Raw genomic sequence first — 16,892 nt, forward strand, 5'->3', positions numbered from 1 at the left:
GGTATAATTTCCTCAATTGACCGAACACGGGAATAGTAGCATAGGATAAATCAAGCTGCAATGTCCCTTTGAGTTTTGCTCCCCAAGATCTGGAAAGAAGCATGCCAAATCTAGGAGGAATATCTGCCACAACCACATCCATCAAAACATTCTTCGCCGGAATCTGATCTAAAGTGACAACCAAATCTTTAATAAGCCCAATGCACCTGACCCTACCAGAATCAAAGGAATATAGATCATGGTACTTGCGAGTGATATCTAGACCCAAGTTTTCCATGATTGCTTTAGGCATGAGATTATGAGAGGCTCCTGAATCAAACATGGCATTATGCAATACAAAATCATGCAATCTAAAGCTGATATAAAAAGGAGCTACATCACTATCCTCAGACCATCTTTCTAATGTTGGCCCAAAGATAAGTTCAGGCTGATCATCCTCCACATTTACCATATTAGATAATGGATCCAAATTCAAAATTTTAGATACCTGACCTTTGTAGCTGCTGTTCTTCATTAATTCAATCAAAGGAATTGACACTTTTAACTTAGCAATTTCATTTTCTAAGCTAAAGGATGATGTTTTCTCTAGCTCTTTGACTGGAGCATCCTTCTTTTCAGTTTTCTCCTTTGATACTATTGGTTGATTTGATCTTTCATTTGCTGATTGTGTTTTGCTGGTGGTACGATCCGCTGTCTCCTTTCCCTTTCTCTACACTATTGGGGAATCGTTCTTTGGCATTGACACTTCCTTCTTCTTCTAAATTGGATTGATGGGAACTTCTCTACTCCTGAGTGAATATTGTCGCTGCTGGGTTGTCAAAGCATTCATGTATCCCCTCTGATATTCATCAGACTGTTCTTCAAGAACTGTTTCATTTGCCAAGATGAAATCTTCGTCTTTTTGTACAACTGGGCTTTCTGAATACTCTTCATCTTTGGTAATATAAATGGGCAGATCATCAGGGGTAAATAAATGATTCTCTTCACCAATTATGTTCTCATCATCATCTAATTCCAGACCATGTACAAAATTCTGCTGTAAGGGTGTCTTTACTTGCTGTTGTGCCGCTTGGTCTTGTGCTCTTTGTTATCGTTGCTTGATTTTGAATTGTGGTTGCTACTGACCACGGAAGCTTGGATTTCTGACTTGTGCTTTAGTCTTATCAGCAATTGTGAGCCTATCAAACATCTTCTTGATCTTGCGAAGCAAATGATCGGAGGAAGAAGCTTCTTCTTTTATGGTCACCTTCTTTTCGGCCTTTGCTCTAGCTCTCTTGGCAAGCAGATTTGCCTCAACGCTAACTGCAATTTTCTGCATGTCCTCCAATGTATCCGGATCTCTTTCCCTCAATTGATACGCCATGTCAGGATCGAAGCCATCAGGAAATTTAATCAAAGCCAGCCCCATAGGTGGCTTTATATCAGCAGGAATTGCATTGTAAACAGTATTGAATCTGACACAATAATCTTGGACACTCTCACCAACATTCCTCTTGATGTTCTCATATTCGGAAAGACTTTGGAGAGGGTTTTTCTTTATCTCCGAGCGATCCAAGAATTGTCTCTAAATATTAGCCAATGTAGTGATACTTGCAGCCGGAAAAGCTCTGAACCACTTCTGCACTTCACCTCCAAAAGTTTGCACAAATAGTCTCATAGTCACATTTTCGGCATCAATCTCATGAAGGTCAAAGAAATCAGTCATCCTATCCACATGCTGCTGAGCTGTGATACTTTGAGGAGTGCCATCAAACAATGGGATTTTTCTTTGGTAGTCAGTGGGCATGGCATCCAAGTTTTGAGGCAACACAAGGGGTGCATATTGGGCAGCCATTGCTCTAGGTGGATTTACAACTGGCCTTGGGGATGTAGGAGGAGTAGGAACAATGATAGCAGCTGACGATGTAATTGGTGTATGAGGTGTCAAAGGAGGAGATGAAATACGAGATGTTTGAGGTGTTGATGGGGTTGATGGAGGAGAAGAGACAAGAGGTCTCTGATCTGATATAGTGGGCTGCACAAGAATGGTGGGAATGAAAGGAGGTTCGGTAGGATTTCCTAAACTAGATGCAATTGTGGATGAACCAAGAGTTGCTGATGCAGATTCTAAGAACTCGAGAATATTTGAAGCCATAATGGAAGTTTGAAGATTCAAGATGTAACTGTCAATTGATCTATTTTCCCTTTCAATTTCAAGATCTTTAACAAACTCCAGATTTAAGACAGTAGAACCAACAACACTTTCAGATTTAGTCTCAAACAACAATAGATCAAAACGTTCATCAAATTCAAGATCTTCAAGATATTCAAAAACAACGAGACACGAACGAGATTTGAACACAGGAATCACATAACTTTCTTGTCGGAGAATTCTTGGGATGAGATTTAGGTTTTCATACACAGGAGGAGGATCAAGATCAAGATTGGCCCTGGTGTATCGTCTGGAAGCCAGTGTGTTGAATTAATCCCAAAAAACAAATGGACAAAATCAACTTGTTCAGCCTATCAAATTCTAAACTCATCATTCAAAGTCTAGAATTGCTTAATGATATTGGGGTAATTGTTTAGATCAGATGTTCAGTTTATAAACTAGATCGGAGATTGACTGAAGCAGCATTCATCTACTTTCGCTAATGCAAATCAGGAGCGTTTCGAAGGCTACCTGGCTAACTTCAGGCTCCGTCTGTAGTCTACAAAGAAAAAAAATGATAATAAACTTTCTTCCCCAGTACGGTCGCTAATTATGTTAGGGCCTAAATCTACCTCAGGCTGAGAAAGGCAGGATCTAGGATAACATCAAACCACGCTTAACCTGGTAGATAGCCCTACTAGGTCGGGAGAGGGCTCTCTCCTTGTCAATATCAGGAAAATATGGCTAATAAAGCTTGAGATGACTGATGTAAAGACTGATTTTAGGCTAGGTATGTGCACAAAGGAGTTTGATTGAATTTGATGTTGGTTTGTTGGCTCAAATGTGAAAGGCAGTTTTGGGTTCGGGGAATGGACACAGTGTTGCAAAGATCTCTATGGGACAAGGTAGGCAAATGGATTAGTACTTCAAAATGAGTGAGATGGAGATCTTTTAGATTGGTGAGGAGTTGGAGAGGGCATGAAAGTCTCAGGGATCCTCTTCAAACAGCTGAAAACATAAATAACTAAACAAACCCTAGGTAGAGCACTGCAACTCAATGAATTCTACCTTTATCCTTGTTTCATTTAGTTAAGATGAAAAAAGAGAGATGATGGCATACATAAAACACATGTAAAATTGCAATTATAGAAGGAAACACAATACCAAATCAAGTTGCCACAAGAATCCCATAAATTCCTACAAACCATGGTCTATTCCTTTGCCAAACTGCAGAGATGAATGTACAATAATGCTCAAAGCATTCACAAGAGTCCAACCTTTACCAATGACTGAAAAACTACTAGATATAGGCAACAGAGAACTCATGCTAGGCTTTAGGGGTTGAATTCATGAGTTTAGGAGCTATTTCAATAAGATCTAAACTAAGAACTGAAAAGTAAGCAGTGGAACAGCTTGCCTCTAAAACCTAGGAAACTGATTCATTCAGTTGCAAACCACCTTTTCATGATGAATATACCTCCATGAGTGAAAATTTAGCATAATATCCATCAAGTCGCATTAAATTACATCATGAGTTTGACTATTGAAAAGAGAAAAGTCAAACTGAGAAGAAACTAGGCGAAAAACAAAGTTTTTTGGCAAAAATGAGAAAATTTCATCCTATGCGCCACGCTCCTATCCCTGTGCGCCGCGCTACTTTGGAGCTGATTTTGGAGGCATTCCATGCACAAAATTTTCTCCAAGTGGGCTTGTTGGAAAGGTCTGCCTGTCTACTTTCCAGAACAAGTGGAATTTCTGAATTTGGTCTCCGCCAAAAAGAGGCAGAAAGGTCATTTTTGAGGTGTTTTTGACCCTTTTGGAAGCTCAAAACTTGTCAAAATTTTCTAGGCCCTGTGAGGGAATTCATATTTTTCCATGAGAAATCCAAAAATGCTGAGTTTTTCTCAAAAGGAGGTCTCTAGCAAAAGCGCGCGCCAGGTGGCATGGCGCACCAAGCAGAAAAACTTGTTTTTTAGGCCAAAAATTCAAAATTTGCAAAAAAGTTTCCCAAATTTCTTAAAATTTGGGCTGAGTGTTCTTCATCAGGAGCTATGTTGGGATAAGGAAGCCTCAGCCAAGATCTGGAGTCTGTCTTTCTCTTTTCTCTTCCTCATGGCTTTCTTCAACTTGGCCTTCAAAATCCCGATTCTCACTTTGCACACCTTGTTTCTCGCCAAGTAATGGTATGCCATGTGCCTCAACATCTTTTTCTCTCTGTTGGCCTTCTCCAGCATCCTCTCCAAGTGCAAGTTTTTCCTCTCAAGCCAAGATTCACAATAAGCTTGAATTTCTTGCTCAAGTGATGACAGCTTGACTTTCTTCCTTTTGGCAGCTTGTCGGTTTGCCCTTATGTTTTGGAGCTCCATGATGGTTTGCTGATCCTCTAGCTGTTTGTTTCTCTGCTCCAAATAATTGATTATCCACTTGTCTCTTTCCAGGTTGAGAGATAAATGATGAATTTCATCTTGCTGCTCCCGAATGATCTCCTTGAGCTTTGAGCTCAAATCAGTGTCATCATCCTGAATAAGAATGAAATTTGTCTCTTGACCTTCTGAAGGTCCCTCATCATGCAAGGGTTGCTTACCCTTGTCTTGTACCTGCTCTGTTGATGGAGGAAATGAGACCCCTTCCACCCCGGGTGGAGATAGTACTCGTTTTGCTGCTACAAACAACCTTATAGTGCCCTTTTGGTATGTTACAAACACTGGCACACTAGTGGTTTGTGTCTTATGCACATCCTGCTAATGTGAAGGCTCTCCTGCCTCATGAAAAACTGATGGGGGCACTTGAGGACCTGTGAAGACCTTATGTGAGATGAAATCCTCCCATGAAACATTCAGTAGACTAAGCTGATGCAAAACCACAATTTGATTAGTGCAAAGTGATAGATGTTGTTATACTGCTAATGAGGAGGCTTCCTTTGCACTAGTGTGGTCATCTTCTCAATATTCTGGCAAATGTAATAGGGGAGGTTCATCATCCTCACCCTAGTAAAGTGCATCAAAAATCTGATATGGTAGGTATACAGACGAGAAAATCTACCCTCACAGCTGAAATATTTAATTATGAGTTTCATCAAGGGAGCATATGTGTCCTATAGGTACTTGAATGGGAAGACTCTACTGACATGTCTCTGAAAACCAACCTTGATATAAGGCTCATAATGATCTCTGTCAACCAACTACTCCTTATTCCACTACTCACCTACATTCAGAATACTGGTTGCTTGAGCAATAGTCTCAGGTGTCAAGGTGAATGTCACACCTGCCAAATTGACTTGGCCATTATGAAGATGGAGCACAAACAGTCTGGCCAGCTCATGGTGGTATTTGACTCTTTCCACCATCTCACAAAATTGATAAAATGATTGATGTTGGAAGCATGTGACAGCAAGAGGACAAACCAACAACTCAACAAGTGAAGTAGGCTCCTCTCGATTATGTTTTCCACTTTTATGAGGTCTCTTTGGTGCATGAAATTCTCTGGAAGAGTCACTAACTATTTCCTCATTTCTGTCATAGGAAGAATCTGACTCCATGTTTGCCAATGCTTGAGTTTTCTTAGATGAGTATGAAGAGATTTTATGGTGTCAATGGGTACTTGCTACTAAAAGATAGGGATTGATGGTAAGGACTATGGAGGGACTATGTATGAGGGGTTGGGGATGTTGCTGGTAGGGTTTTTGGGGAATGAAAGGGTTTAGGGAATAATGTCTAGGATTTAGGGATAGCAATTAGGGTTTGGGGTAATGAGATTATGGATTTAGGGTTAGTAGTTTTAGGGATATGGGGAATTGGGAATAGGTAAGTATGAATGACAAGGGAGAGAGAAAATGAAGTGAGGGAGTGAGGGAGTGAAAATGATAGAAGTAGGATTTGAACAACAAAAACAATGACTTGTAAACCCTAAGCAATGTTTCTTCAACAAATAGTGCTAGGAGCTAGGGCTTAAATTTTTTCCTATTGAATCACCATGAACACTAAGGAAAATCATTCATTAGCCATGAGGGAGTGTCAACTTACTTGTAAACTTGAGGAGTTAGCGATTTGAGAGTTTGGAGGAAGCTGTGTGTGAATTTCATGCACTATAGACTGGTGCGCCGCGCCACCTCACAGGTGCGTCGCGCTTCTCTGGTGCGTCGCCCCCTTGTAAAAATGCACTGTAAACTACTGCTCGGTGCACCGCGCTTGATACGTGCATCGCGCCCATGCCCAGGTGCGCCACGCTAGGGAGAATATCAAATTTGCTGCGATTTTTGCCTCCTTTGCCTCAAAATGATTTGTTGATTGCTCACTCTTTCTCCCTTGAGCACAAATGAACTTTTTAACATGAAAAATACTTTATATACATATGGTTTTGATTTTTCACTTACGAAAACCCACTCTTCTAATGTTTGCTTATTTCACTTTCTTTTAAAACTCTGTTTTGGCATTTTGTTTGGTTTTCTGCCTTTGATGGACTAAATACTTTGACATTTTGTTTCTTTTGCAGGAACTGGAGTTGCAAAGCTTGGCAAGGTGACCAGGGCTGCCTCTTAAAATTATTACATATGGAAAAAATGAAATTACATCAAATTTAGTACATGAAACATAAAAAACTCCGTTTTTCCTCAAAATAGGGTTTTCAAGAAAAATCAATCACTGAGCATGTGATTATTGAAATTATTGTTGCTGGGACTTTATTTGACCTCCTCATGCACCTGCTGAGTGTTATTGAGCGTTGACAGGACCTTATTGATGAAACCCTAGACCTAATGAGACATAAAACCCTAAAAAAGACTTTTGCAGATTTAAAGACAAAAAATGACTGCAAATGATCTAGATGTATGAAAATGGGCCAGTAGGTAAAGAACATGAGGAAAAATGTATAATATGCCACTACCATCAAATGATCCATGACCCTAATGGAATGCAGCTGATCGGATGAGACACCTAACATGCAATGCAACAAGAGAATTTGATCACTGATGGAGGGATGAAGATACCGACATTAACACAACACACTTGTGCCTCTCGCATTGCTGCAGCCTGCATGCTCTGCGTTGTCCTAGGATTCCCTACACTATAGCTCTATCTACTGCTCCATCCACATCTGTCATTACCCAATCAGTCAATTCCTGCTACTCCACATCGAGGCTCCTGTAGCAAGGTCTCATCCAAGAGGTTGGGTACCTCAAGGATCCTGCCCCTCCTCTTTGGGACGATCACTCTATATCACCCCACCTCCTACCTGGAGGTATGGCTGCATGTGATCCCTCTACCCACCTAGCTCGAAGTTTCCCCCTACTGGAGGTCTTTGCATGAGTAGATGTCTCTACTCAATCTCCACTCAGCTTCCCTTGTTGTGGCTTCTCCACAACCTCCTGAAGCCGTTGCATCAATCTTGGATCCTCCACAATAATTTAAGACTTCTTCTGGCACTACATGTTGAGAAGTAATTTACTCTCCCTCTCAACCACCAAGTATCTAACCTTTTCCTTGCTCCTCAAGGCTTTACATGCATCTTGTACCTTAAGTGCATACAGGTTCTTGGCTAGCACACCCATCTATTTCCACTTTCCCGCTGTCACGACATTTTCTAGAAAAAGAGCTGATTTTAAATCAGTGATATCTCCCTCATCCGAACTCCAATTCATCCAATTTTTTTTTTGGGGTATTTTTCCGCAAGGAATCCAAATCTGCTATTTTTTTTTTGAAAATTTTGTACAGAAATTTTAATATCTGCTCTGCAAACTCTCAGCCCAAAGCTCAAAACTTTGAAATATCCTTTTCTTGTATATTGTTCTTCCTTGATCACTTGTGCTCTGATACCATGTAGAATTTTGTAGAATTTTTCTACAAATCAGTTAAGTCTGATACCATGTAGAAATTTCCCACCTGTAGATCAACCTGGTAATGCAATGTACTAAAGAAAAACACTTGATCTACTTCTACAAACAATTTAGTGGAATCTTAATCAACCATGAGCAACATCAATAAGAACACATATAACTGATAAGAAGGAATCAATCACACAACCCAGAAGAATTTACTCGGGGAAAGCACCTGCCTAAAACCCCATCTCTGTATTATCATACAAGTGGAAATATAGTCTGGATTACACAAAGCCTTAGGTCAGAAGCTATCCAGCTCTCAGTACAATCCCTCTGCTGCTCATAGACAGTGAAAGGCTTCTCACAAACCTTCTCCTCTGCCCTCCAAGCCTCCTATTTTCTTGTACAGTTTCCTTGGGGTCCAGTGATGTCACATGTGTGAATTTTCCTCTTCACACACTCACTAACCTTTGATCTAACTACACAAACTTGAAGGAGATAAATCCTCATCATGGATGAGCTTCCTTTATAGGAAAAATATTCATCCAACTGATAGTACACTGTCCCTTCTCTGATCTCAACTAGGTCTCTGTCTGAATTGACATGCATCAGTTATCCATGAGGGAATGCTCAATTATTTGAAATAATAGTTGTCACATGCATGCAAGCATTAACAAACTATATTTCATTATTTTAACAACTTGTTAAAATAATCTAACTGGACTTGACTAAGTTAAACTAAGTCAACTAATTTTCTCATTATAGAACTGAATCTTATCTCCTTTAATCAAGGTATAAATTCCTAAATCAAGGGAGAAAATAATTGCATGATCTCACAAAGACTTCAAGTTTAATTTTCCATAATTAATTAACTCATGGAGATTAATTAATTAATATTTTAAACTACTGTTAAGACCAAATTCGTTTTTACTTCCTATAGTTATACCAGGGACTGCTAAAAATAGGAAGGGACCCAGAAATGTTATTTTTAGAAGATTCTATATTTAGCAGTTTCACCTCTCACCCAAGGTGGCCAAAATGCTCATTAGCCAAACTGCTATTTTTAGAAGTGCTATTTTTAGCAGTTCTATTTTTAGCACTTTCTAAATTTAGCATTTCTTGTTGCACATTTTTCAACATGTCGCTCCATCCGCATTTGTCTCTACCCACTCAGATAGTCCTGCTACTCCTCGTCGGGGCTCCTTTAGCAAGGTCTAATCAAAGAGGTTAGGTACCTCAAAGATCCTGCCCCTATTTCAGCTTTCTTGGGACTATCACTTCACATCACCCCACCTCACACCTAGAGGTATGGCTGCATGTGATCCTTCTGCTGACTTGGCTCAAAATTTACCCCTTCTGGAGGTCTCTGCATCAGTGGATGCCTCCACTCGATCTCCTCTAGGCTTCTGCAGTTGTGGCTGTTCCACAACCTCCTGAAGCTGCTTCACCAATTGTGGCTCCTCCACAATTATCTAAGACTTCTTCTAGTGCTACATGTTGAGAGGTAATGTACTCTCCCTCTCAACCACCAAGTATCTAACCTTTTCCTTGCTCCTCAAGGCTTTGCATGCATCTCGTACCTCAAGTGCATATAGGTTCTTAGCTAGCACGCTAATTTGTTTCATCTTTCCCGCCATCACGAAAATTTATGGAATAAGAGTTGATTTTAAATCAACGATATCTCCCTCACCTGAACTCCGATTCAGTCGATTTTTTTTTTTGAATTTGGGTTTTTTTCCGCCAGGAATCCAGATCTGGCTTTGGAGCCCTAATGATCAAATCACCTAGTTGAGGGTGGCATGAGTAGAATTCTATTTGCTGTGTATATAGTACTGACACCTCGAAGTTTGTATGAACCCTAGGTTGATAAATAAATGTATGAATTTACAGGGTAAGTTCCTCAGATAGAACAACAAAGGACACCGCTCACAAATAAATCACAAATCAATACACCAATATTCTTGACGTGTTTAAAACTCTCAAAGAGGGAAATAGTCCATAGTCTGAGCCAATGCAACCACTTCAGGAAATTTATTAATGTAAAAGAAATAAATTTACATAAGATTATCTCATGAATGGTCACCTTACAAATGACCCTCCATGCTCTTTAAATAGAGATCATGGACCAATCGGTGTTAAGCCACAGATCAAGTGTCGGTAATACCGAGGAGAGAATGAACCGTCAGATTACTTCATGTCTAAAACATATCGTGACCGTCGGATTGTAAGTTACAAAAGTACATAGTAAAGAAACACACTTTACCTAACTCTACACTAGAACAGGTTATACTTAACTATTTCCTATGTGTCGGAATATCCTAAGAATAATGTTGAGGAGCCTTTGGGAGTTGCAGCACTCTTGGTGCAGTACCAGGGCTCACCACGCATAATTTAAATATTTTTCAAAATCACAATTTAAATGACAAAAGTAATTTTATAAAAAAAATATTTCACCCAATTTGAACCATCTAATGTGGTTCATCATCAAGACAAACATTGTCCTAAGGATGAACCACATTAGATGGTCACGTCTACCAACAAACAATAATGTGATTAATGAGAAAGACATTCTCGAAATCAAGATGGATCATAATAGTATCAAATCAAATAATTTAAATATTTTTCAAAATAACAATTTAAACAATTACATAGTAGCCAATACCTACCACCTAGTTTAAATATAGCTAAATTAAACAATAATCATCAAAGCATTAATGTTTATCATGTAATTGATTTCTTCCCTCTAAACATAACTCCAATTACTCAAATTATTAAAAAAAAAAATTCATAATATTAAATATTTTTTTATTTAAATTATTTAACATTTCAACCCATTCTAATCCTAATAATTTTTTATAACTAAATTATTTTAATTTTTAATTTTTTTATAATTAAAATAATTTTTTATAGCTAAATTATTTAAAACTAATTTATTTTAAATTTAAATTTTTTATAGTTAAATAATTAATAAATAATAATATGAATTATATCATCATACTTAATTTAATCATGATATATGTCATTTATATTTTTTTATTCTTTGACGGAATGAAAATTAATTAAATTTACTAAAAAATAATTTGATTTAAATTTAAAATTTTTATAATTAAAATAATTAATAAATAAGAATCATCGGAACATTAATGTTTATCATGTAATTGATTTCTTCCCTATAAACATAACTCTAATTACTCAAATTATTAAAAAAATTCATAATATTAAATATTTTTTTTATTTAAATTATTTAACATTTCAACCAATTCTAATCTTAATAATTTTTTACAACTAAATTATTTAAAATTTTAAATATTTATAATTAAAATACATTTTTATAATTAAATTATTTAAAACCAATTTATTTTAAATTTAAAAATTTTATAATTAAAATAATTGATAAATAATAATATGAGTTATATCATCATACTTAATTTAATCATATATTATGTCATTTATATTTTTTCCTTCTTTGAGAGGATGAAAATTATAGAGTTTTGTGATCTATATCAAGTTTGTGAGAGATTTTTTGGCGAAAATCACATGGAATACCATTACACTAGTTGGTTCGAAACGCGTCGACAAATGATATTCGATGTGATTTTCGCCGAAAACTCTCTCACAAAAAAAGATGAAAATTAATTAAATTTATTAAAAACTAATTTAATTTAAATTTAAAATTTTCATAATTAAAATAATTAATAAATAAGAATATGAATTATATCATCCTAGTTAATTTAATCATGCAATATATCATTTGTATTTATTTTTATTCTCTTACATCATCAAAAATGAAAACATGTTATATGTGATAGTAAAGATTAAAAGTAATGTTAACTTAGATTGAAATATTTTATAAAACAAGGGAAGCTGCGAGGCAGCGAGTCCCTGCATGAAGTTAACATTTAAGGTCTAGGGCTAAAGATCTACTAGTTCTGCCAATCCTGTATAGTGAGTCCCTCCGAAGCCTAAGTAAAGGTACAGGGCTCTCAGCCAGCCAGGAAGACAAAACAAGTAAAGCCTGGACCAAGTTAAATACAGATTACAAAATTCAAAAGTTGGCGTATGCATCTGCAATCAGTTAGGAAGAAGCATGCTGCTATTCTCAACCTTGATCACAGCGTTTGCACTCCCCTTTATGTTCAATACTGCTGTGTCCTGATGCAACCTGTGTTGAGCTGTTTGTTTCACCCACCAGTTGTGTTTGTAGCAAGAACCAACACAAACCAACTGTCTTCTAAAGCTACACCTGCTGATACAAATTTGGTATCATTCACGTATTGGAAATATTGAGACGTTACAACCATGTAATTGTTGTATGCTATCGCCGGATTTGAATCAGGAACACAATCAGGAAGGATAACTCCATCCTTGGTATTAGATATGTTAAGATGGCAGCTATCCAGTAACTGCGGATAGTTTGAAAATTGAGGTTCATTGCCAGGAACAGTATCTTCACCAGTAGCATTATTACAAGATTGACCTTTGAACCGTTCTGCAATTTGCTCAGCCAAACAAGCAGCATTTTCATTTTCTGTGAGAACTGGCAGCTTCCTTTCTTGTCTAAAGTGTTTACAGCCACTGCAGTTCAGATTATATCAAAGTCAATAAACATTCATATGCAATCATACTGCACTGACTAAAATATTTGATTCCACTGGAGATGCATTAGGTTCCTGCTACAACAAAAAATAGAAAATAGACAATAGTAGACACCATCCAACATTCATTAACCACGAAGTCACTTCACATTCAATGCTTTAGATCTCACTGGCTTGAAAATGGAATTGACTAACTGAAGCTCATAGGTCCAAAAAATGCACAATGCTATTTGTCTCGGCAGTGGATAGACTGGAGAACCTGATCTTTATGGTGACCATTAGACCATCACAATTGCAGTTCACAAACATAAACACCGTTAATTCATAATCAGTGAGTACCATCGATATATGAAAGCAATTAAATTATTCCTGAATGCCTCCTACACCCAGATTTTAAATCTGTTAACAATTGGTCTGACTCCTGCGCAGTGCGTACAATGTTTCTTGGCAGCGACAATAAATTCCTGAATTCAGCCACTCATATTTGTAAAATTATGCCCATGCCTGTTATGAAAAGATGTCAATTAATAAACACGTATGTTATTAAATTTTTAATTTTTTTGCTGGATATAAATATAACATGTTGGATTTGAAATAGAGAAATAGAAAATAGACATGGGGACATCATGCCCCACAAGGAGCTGCGTGCAATCATGCTATGGATCTACCTGTAACATGTTATGGGTCTACGTGTAATCATGCTAGGACCTGTAATGCTATGGAGCTACGTGTAATAATCTTAGGACATGTAATATAGCTAGCATTCCATATAGCTAGAGCTACGTGTAATCATGCTAGGACGTGTAATATAGCCGGCCTTCCATATGGCCATTTATGGAGGTGCAGTCTGGCATAGGATTATTTATGGAAGTGCAGTTTGCCATATGCTGAGCCCTCTGCAGCCTGACCCATGCAGAGGATGGTTTAACCGGCGGATCTACTGCGTTTCGACTGTAAAATTCAGAGCATAGACGAAGGCAAAGTCTTCATGAGGAGGCGTCTGAATAAAGCGAAGAACATTCTTATTGTTCTGGACAATGTCGATAATTTTGATCAATTAGATGCTTTAATGGTTACCAAAGTTCTTGGGCCAAGTTGCAGAGTGTTAGTCACGACTCGAGATAAGAGAATACTGGAGCTCGCGCAAATTTCTATGATATATGAAGCTACAGGACTCAACGAAGATCAGGCAATAGAGCTCTTTTGCCGCCATGCGTTTCTCAGTGCCCGGCCTAAGCTTGGTTTTGATGATTTGGTCATAAAATTTGTAGAGATCTTAGACGGATTGCCGCTCTCTTTGGAAACATTTGGGAGTCATCTATATGGCAAAGCTGATAGAAAAGTATGGGAAGCTATATTGGGCAAGATTTCTAGAATTCTGCCTTGGAATATCAAAGAAAGGCTGAAAATCACAGTTGAAGCACTTGATGAAGAAGAGAAATCAATGTTCCTGGACGCTGCTTGCTATTTGGCGGGGGAAGGCAAAGATACAGCTATACGTATATGGGATGCGTCCGGGTGGAGTGGCTGGTTAGGGTTTGAGACTCTCGAACAAAAATGCTTGATTCAGGTGGATGTCAAGAACCGGATAAGAATGCACGATCATCTGCGCGACATTGGGAAGGACATAATCGATCAAGAGTCCAAGCATTTTCCTGGGCGTCGAAGTCGCCTTTGGCGTCCCACTGACATTATCAAAGCACTCACAGAAAATTCAGTATGTGAAATCTTTACAACATTCGCCCCTTTTGATTTTTAAGCTGAATTAACTGGTATTACTCCTTTCTTTTAATCATTGCCCTTTCCCAATCAATAACCCTTTGCCAGGGCAAATCAATCACTCTTTTTTAGGAGCAGTCAAGCTGACTCAATTGGTATTACCGCTTCTTTTAATCAATGCCCTTTGCAATCAATGCCCTTTGCCATGGCAAATTAATCGCTTTTTTAAGGAGCAGTCTAATGATCAGAGTGAAAATTTTAGGGATATCAGGAATTTTCATACTTTAAAATGTGTTTTTATAAATGAATTTTAGTACTCTTAAAACTCCTACACTCGTAAGCACTCAAATTCCTCAGATTACAGTGCTCAAACTTAGCATTCCAAAAAAAATAAAATAAAAAGACGTACAGAATTCTAAACCATGGCTTTACCTATGTGTTTGCAGTGGCATTGAATCAGATTCCTGGGGACGCCATGCCGGAGAACAAAAGCTTGGAAGGTGCGAGAAAAAGCAACTGCCCAGTTCTCGCATAATAGGTTCGACCAGTTTGGCTTCTTTTTTTTCTTCGCAGAGCACCTACAGTGGCCATTGAACCTGTCCAGCTAGATCATGTATGTAATTAACTCGAGCTCAAAAATTCAAATTCAAGTTAATAGTATATTCAAATTCAAGTTAATAGTATCTTGTGATGCAAAAATTCAAATTCAATACTAGGATAAAAAAATAGAGAAATTCATAACATTTTAACAATATATGTGGCTTGAATTTCCAGCGACGGCTTCAGAAGCACAACCAGCACAGTGGGAAGAAGACAGCGACCGCGATATAGACAGCACCGACTTGGAGGATCCTCTGGGACCAAAGGCTTCTTCTTGCGTTCGGCCGGCACTGGGTGCTCACACCTTCATCAACCAGTATCTTTGTCTCTGTCTGGGCATCTGCTTTGAGTCTGCATAGTAGATCTCGCATAGTCTGCATAGAGATAGGTTCTTCCTTTTCTGTCTCGGCATCTACATATAGCTTTGAGTCTGCATAGTAGATATAGCCACCGAGGTGCTACAAAGTAAACAGATGGCAGTGTCAAAGTAAACAGATGGCAACCATGGCATGCACCAGCTGCCAATGCACAACCTTGTAACAGGGAACACGAAACCTTACCAAACCTTAGCATACCCCTGCAGATAATACGAATCGAATTAATGTTAACATTAAAACCAGACCGCTGACGGTTAGCGATAATGCACCGGGCGTAAAAGCAATTTAAGCTATGCTCGAGCCTCTTCCGCCTCGGGAAGAGGCCAAATAAGATGGCAAAGCCTCAGGTGGAAATGAAACTTAGGTTAGCTCGGCACATCCCCGCACACAGCATTTCCAAACTTTATGATAACCACCGAATAACACCGGGCAGCGACTAAGAACAAATGCTATATTCGTCGCAAACGATTACTATAGTCCCTGCCGAATGCCAGATGGCAGGGACTAAAAATATCGTTTTAATTTACACTGAAAAAATGTAAAAAATAAATGAAATTTGTATTCGTTTTAAGGAGTTAAAAAAACAACCAAATCTATTTATTACTAGTAGAATCTTCGCAAAAGCGCGTAGCACCTTTCGAGCACATCATCGAATTGAGTAGGTAAGGGGAATAGATGATGGTTATAAAAATATGCTACGTGTTCACGCCAAAGTCAAAGTCAATGGCAATATGATACATGTTCATGCCAAACTAATCTATGACTGGGAGTCGGATAATGTATTCCTCATATTATTAAATGACCAGCCCTGCTTTTGTATATCCAATGGCTGCAGAGCGGAGTAGTGTAGAAATAGTCACTGATGGGACAGTACAACATTTATAATTAAAAATTTGATAGTACAACTAATAAAAATATGTAAATTAATCAAATTTCAAATAAATATATTAAAATATTATAAAAGATAATACAATTCAATTTCTAAAATTAACCTATTTAGAACAAAACAAATTAATAACTAACCAAAACAAAAATGAATAATACAAAAAATAATCTTATAAAAAAAAATATTTCACACAATTCCAACCAAAATCTCTGTAACTTCCGACATTTGAACGACACCACCCTTATATAATATGATTTCCGGCAACTCGAGGTCGACTTTTTACACGTATCTTTCAATTTCACATGCAACTCGAGTGTTGTAACGCACACTTATAATTTCATTGCATTGACTTTGACGCACTATTTGCCTTATAAAATAGTCCACTCTCGCATGTGTCATTGACGTGCGCCCCAATTTCTTTGCATTGACTTTAAAGCACTATATACTTTTTCTTATTTGCATTTCACGAATCACAACACTCTTTGCTCTATTAAATGTAATAGAACGAATATATTTTTCTTCATTTAATCACAATTTACTAACTTATTCTCAACTTTCATTTTCTCAAGTCAAACTTGAGCGCAAACATTAAGACGATAGAAATATTATAATACGATGCCATTAATAAACTTGGGGCGAATATATTGGAAAATTAAACACCTCTAATGAATAGTCGTGTTTTCTTCCTTCCAACACGGATTCTCAACTTTCATTTTCTCAAGTCAAACTTGAGCGCAAACATTAAGACGATGGATATTGGAAAATTAAACAC

At 37.7% G+C, this 16,892-nt stretch overlaps 2 protein-coding genes across 2 annotated transcripts; one reads left to right on the forward strand and one right to left on the reverse strand.

The window, feature by feature from the left end:
* Nucleotides 1-12,124: 12,124 nt before the first annotated feature.
* On the reverse strand, nt 12,125-12,880 carry LOC149264284 (putative GPI-anchored protein At3g06035). Its single transcript, XM_089397973.1, has 2 exons — nt 12,798-12,880; nt 12,125-12,518 (listed from the first exon to the last, which is right to left on the reverse strand). The coding sequence occupies exons 1-2, from the start codon at nt 12,878-12,880 to the stop codon at nt 12,125-12,127; spliced, it is 477 nt and encodes a 158-aa protein (XP_089254099.1).
* A 646-nt stretch (nt 12,881-13,526) lies between these two features.
* Nucleotides 13,527-15,216, forward strand: LOC149264285 (disease resistance protein RUN1-like). The gene is made up of 3 exons (XM_089397978.1): nt 13,527-14,259; nt 14,704-14,757; nt 15,032-15,216. The coding sequence occupies exons 1-3, from the start codon at nt 13,527-13,529 to the stop codon at nt 15,214-15,216; spliced, it is 972 nt and encodes a 323-aa protein (XP_089254104.1).
* The last annotated feature ends 1,676 nt before the right edge of the window (nt 15,217-16,892 follow it).

This window comes from Pinus tabuliformis, chromosome 6, assembly GCF_031772625.1.
Source record: "Pinus tabuliformis cultivar Carrire ecotype Pingquan chromosome 6, CPIR1, whole genome shotgun sequence".
Lineage (NCBI taxonomy): Eukaryota > Viridiplantae > Streptophyta > Pinopsida > Pinales > Pinaceae > Pinus > Pinus tabuliformis.

Coding starts and splice junctions, on each gene's coding strand:
- LOC149264285 (XM_089397978.1), top strand. CDS start 13,527: ATGAGGAGGCGTCTGAATAAAGCGAAGAACATTCTTATTGTTCTGGAC. Junction 14,260..14,703: donor ACTCACAGAAAATTCAGTAT/GTGAAATCTTTA, acceptor ATGTGTTTGCAG/TGGCATTGAATCAGATTCCT. Junction 14,758..15,031: donor GGAGAACAAAAGCTTGGAAG/GTGCGAGAAAAA, acceptor TTGAATTTCCAG/CGACGGCTTCAGAAGCACAA.
- LOC149264284 (XM_089397973.1), bottom strand. CDS start 12,880: ATGGTACTCACTGATTATGAATTAACGGTGTTTATGTTTGTGAACTGC. Junction 12,519..12,797: donor ATGGTCACCATAAAGATCAG/GTTCTCCAGTCT, acceptor TCTGAACTGCAG/TGGCTGTAAACACTTTAGAC.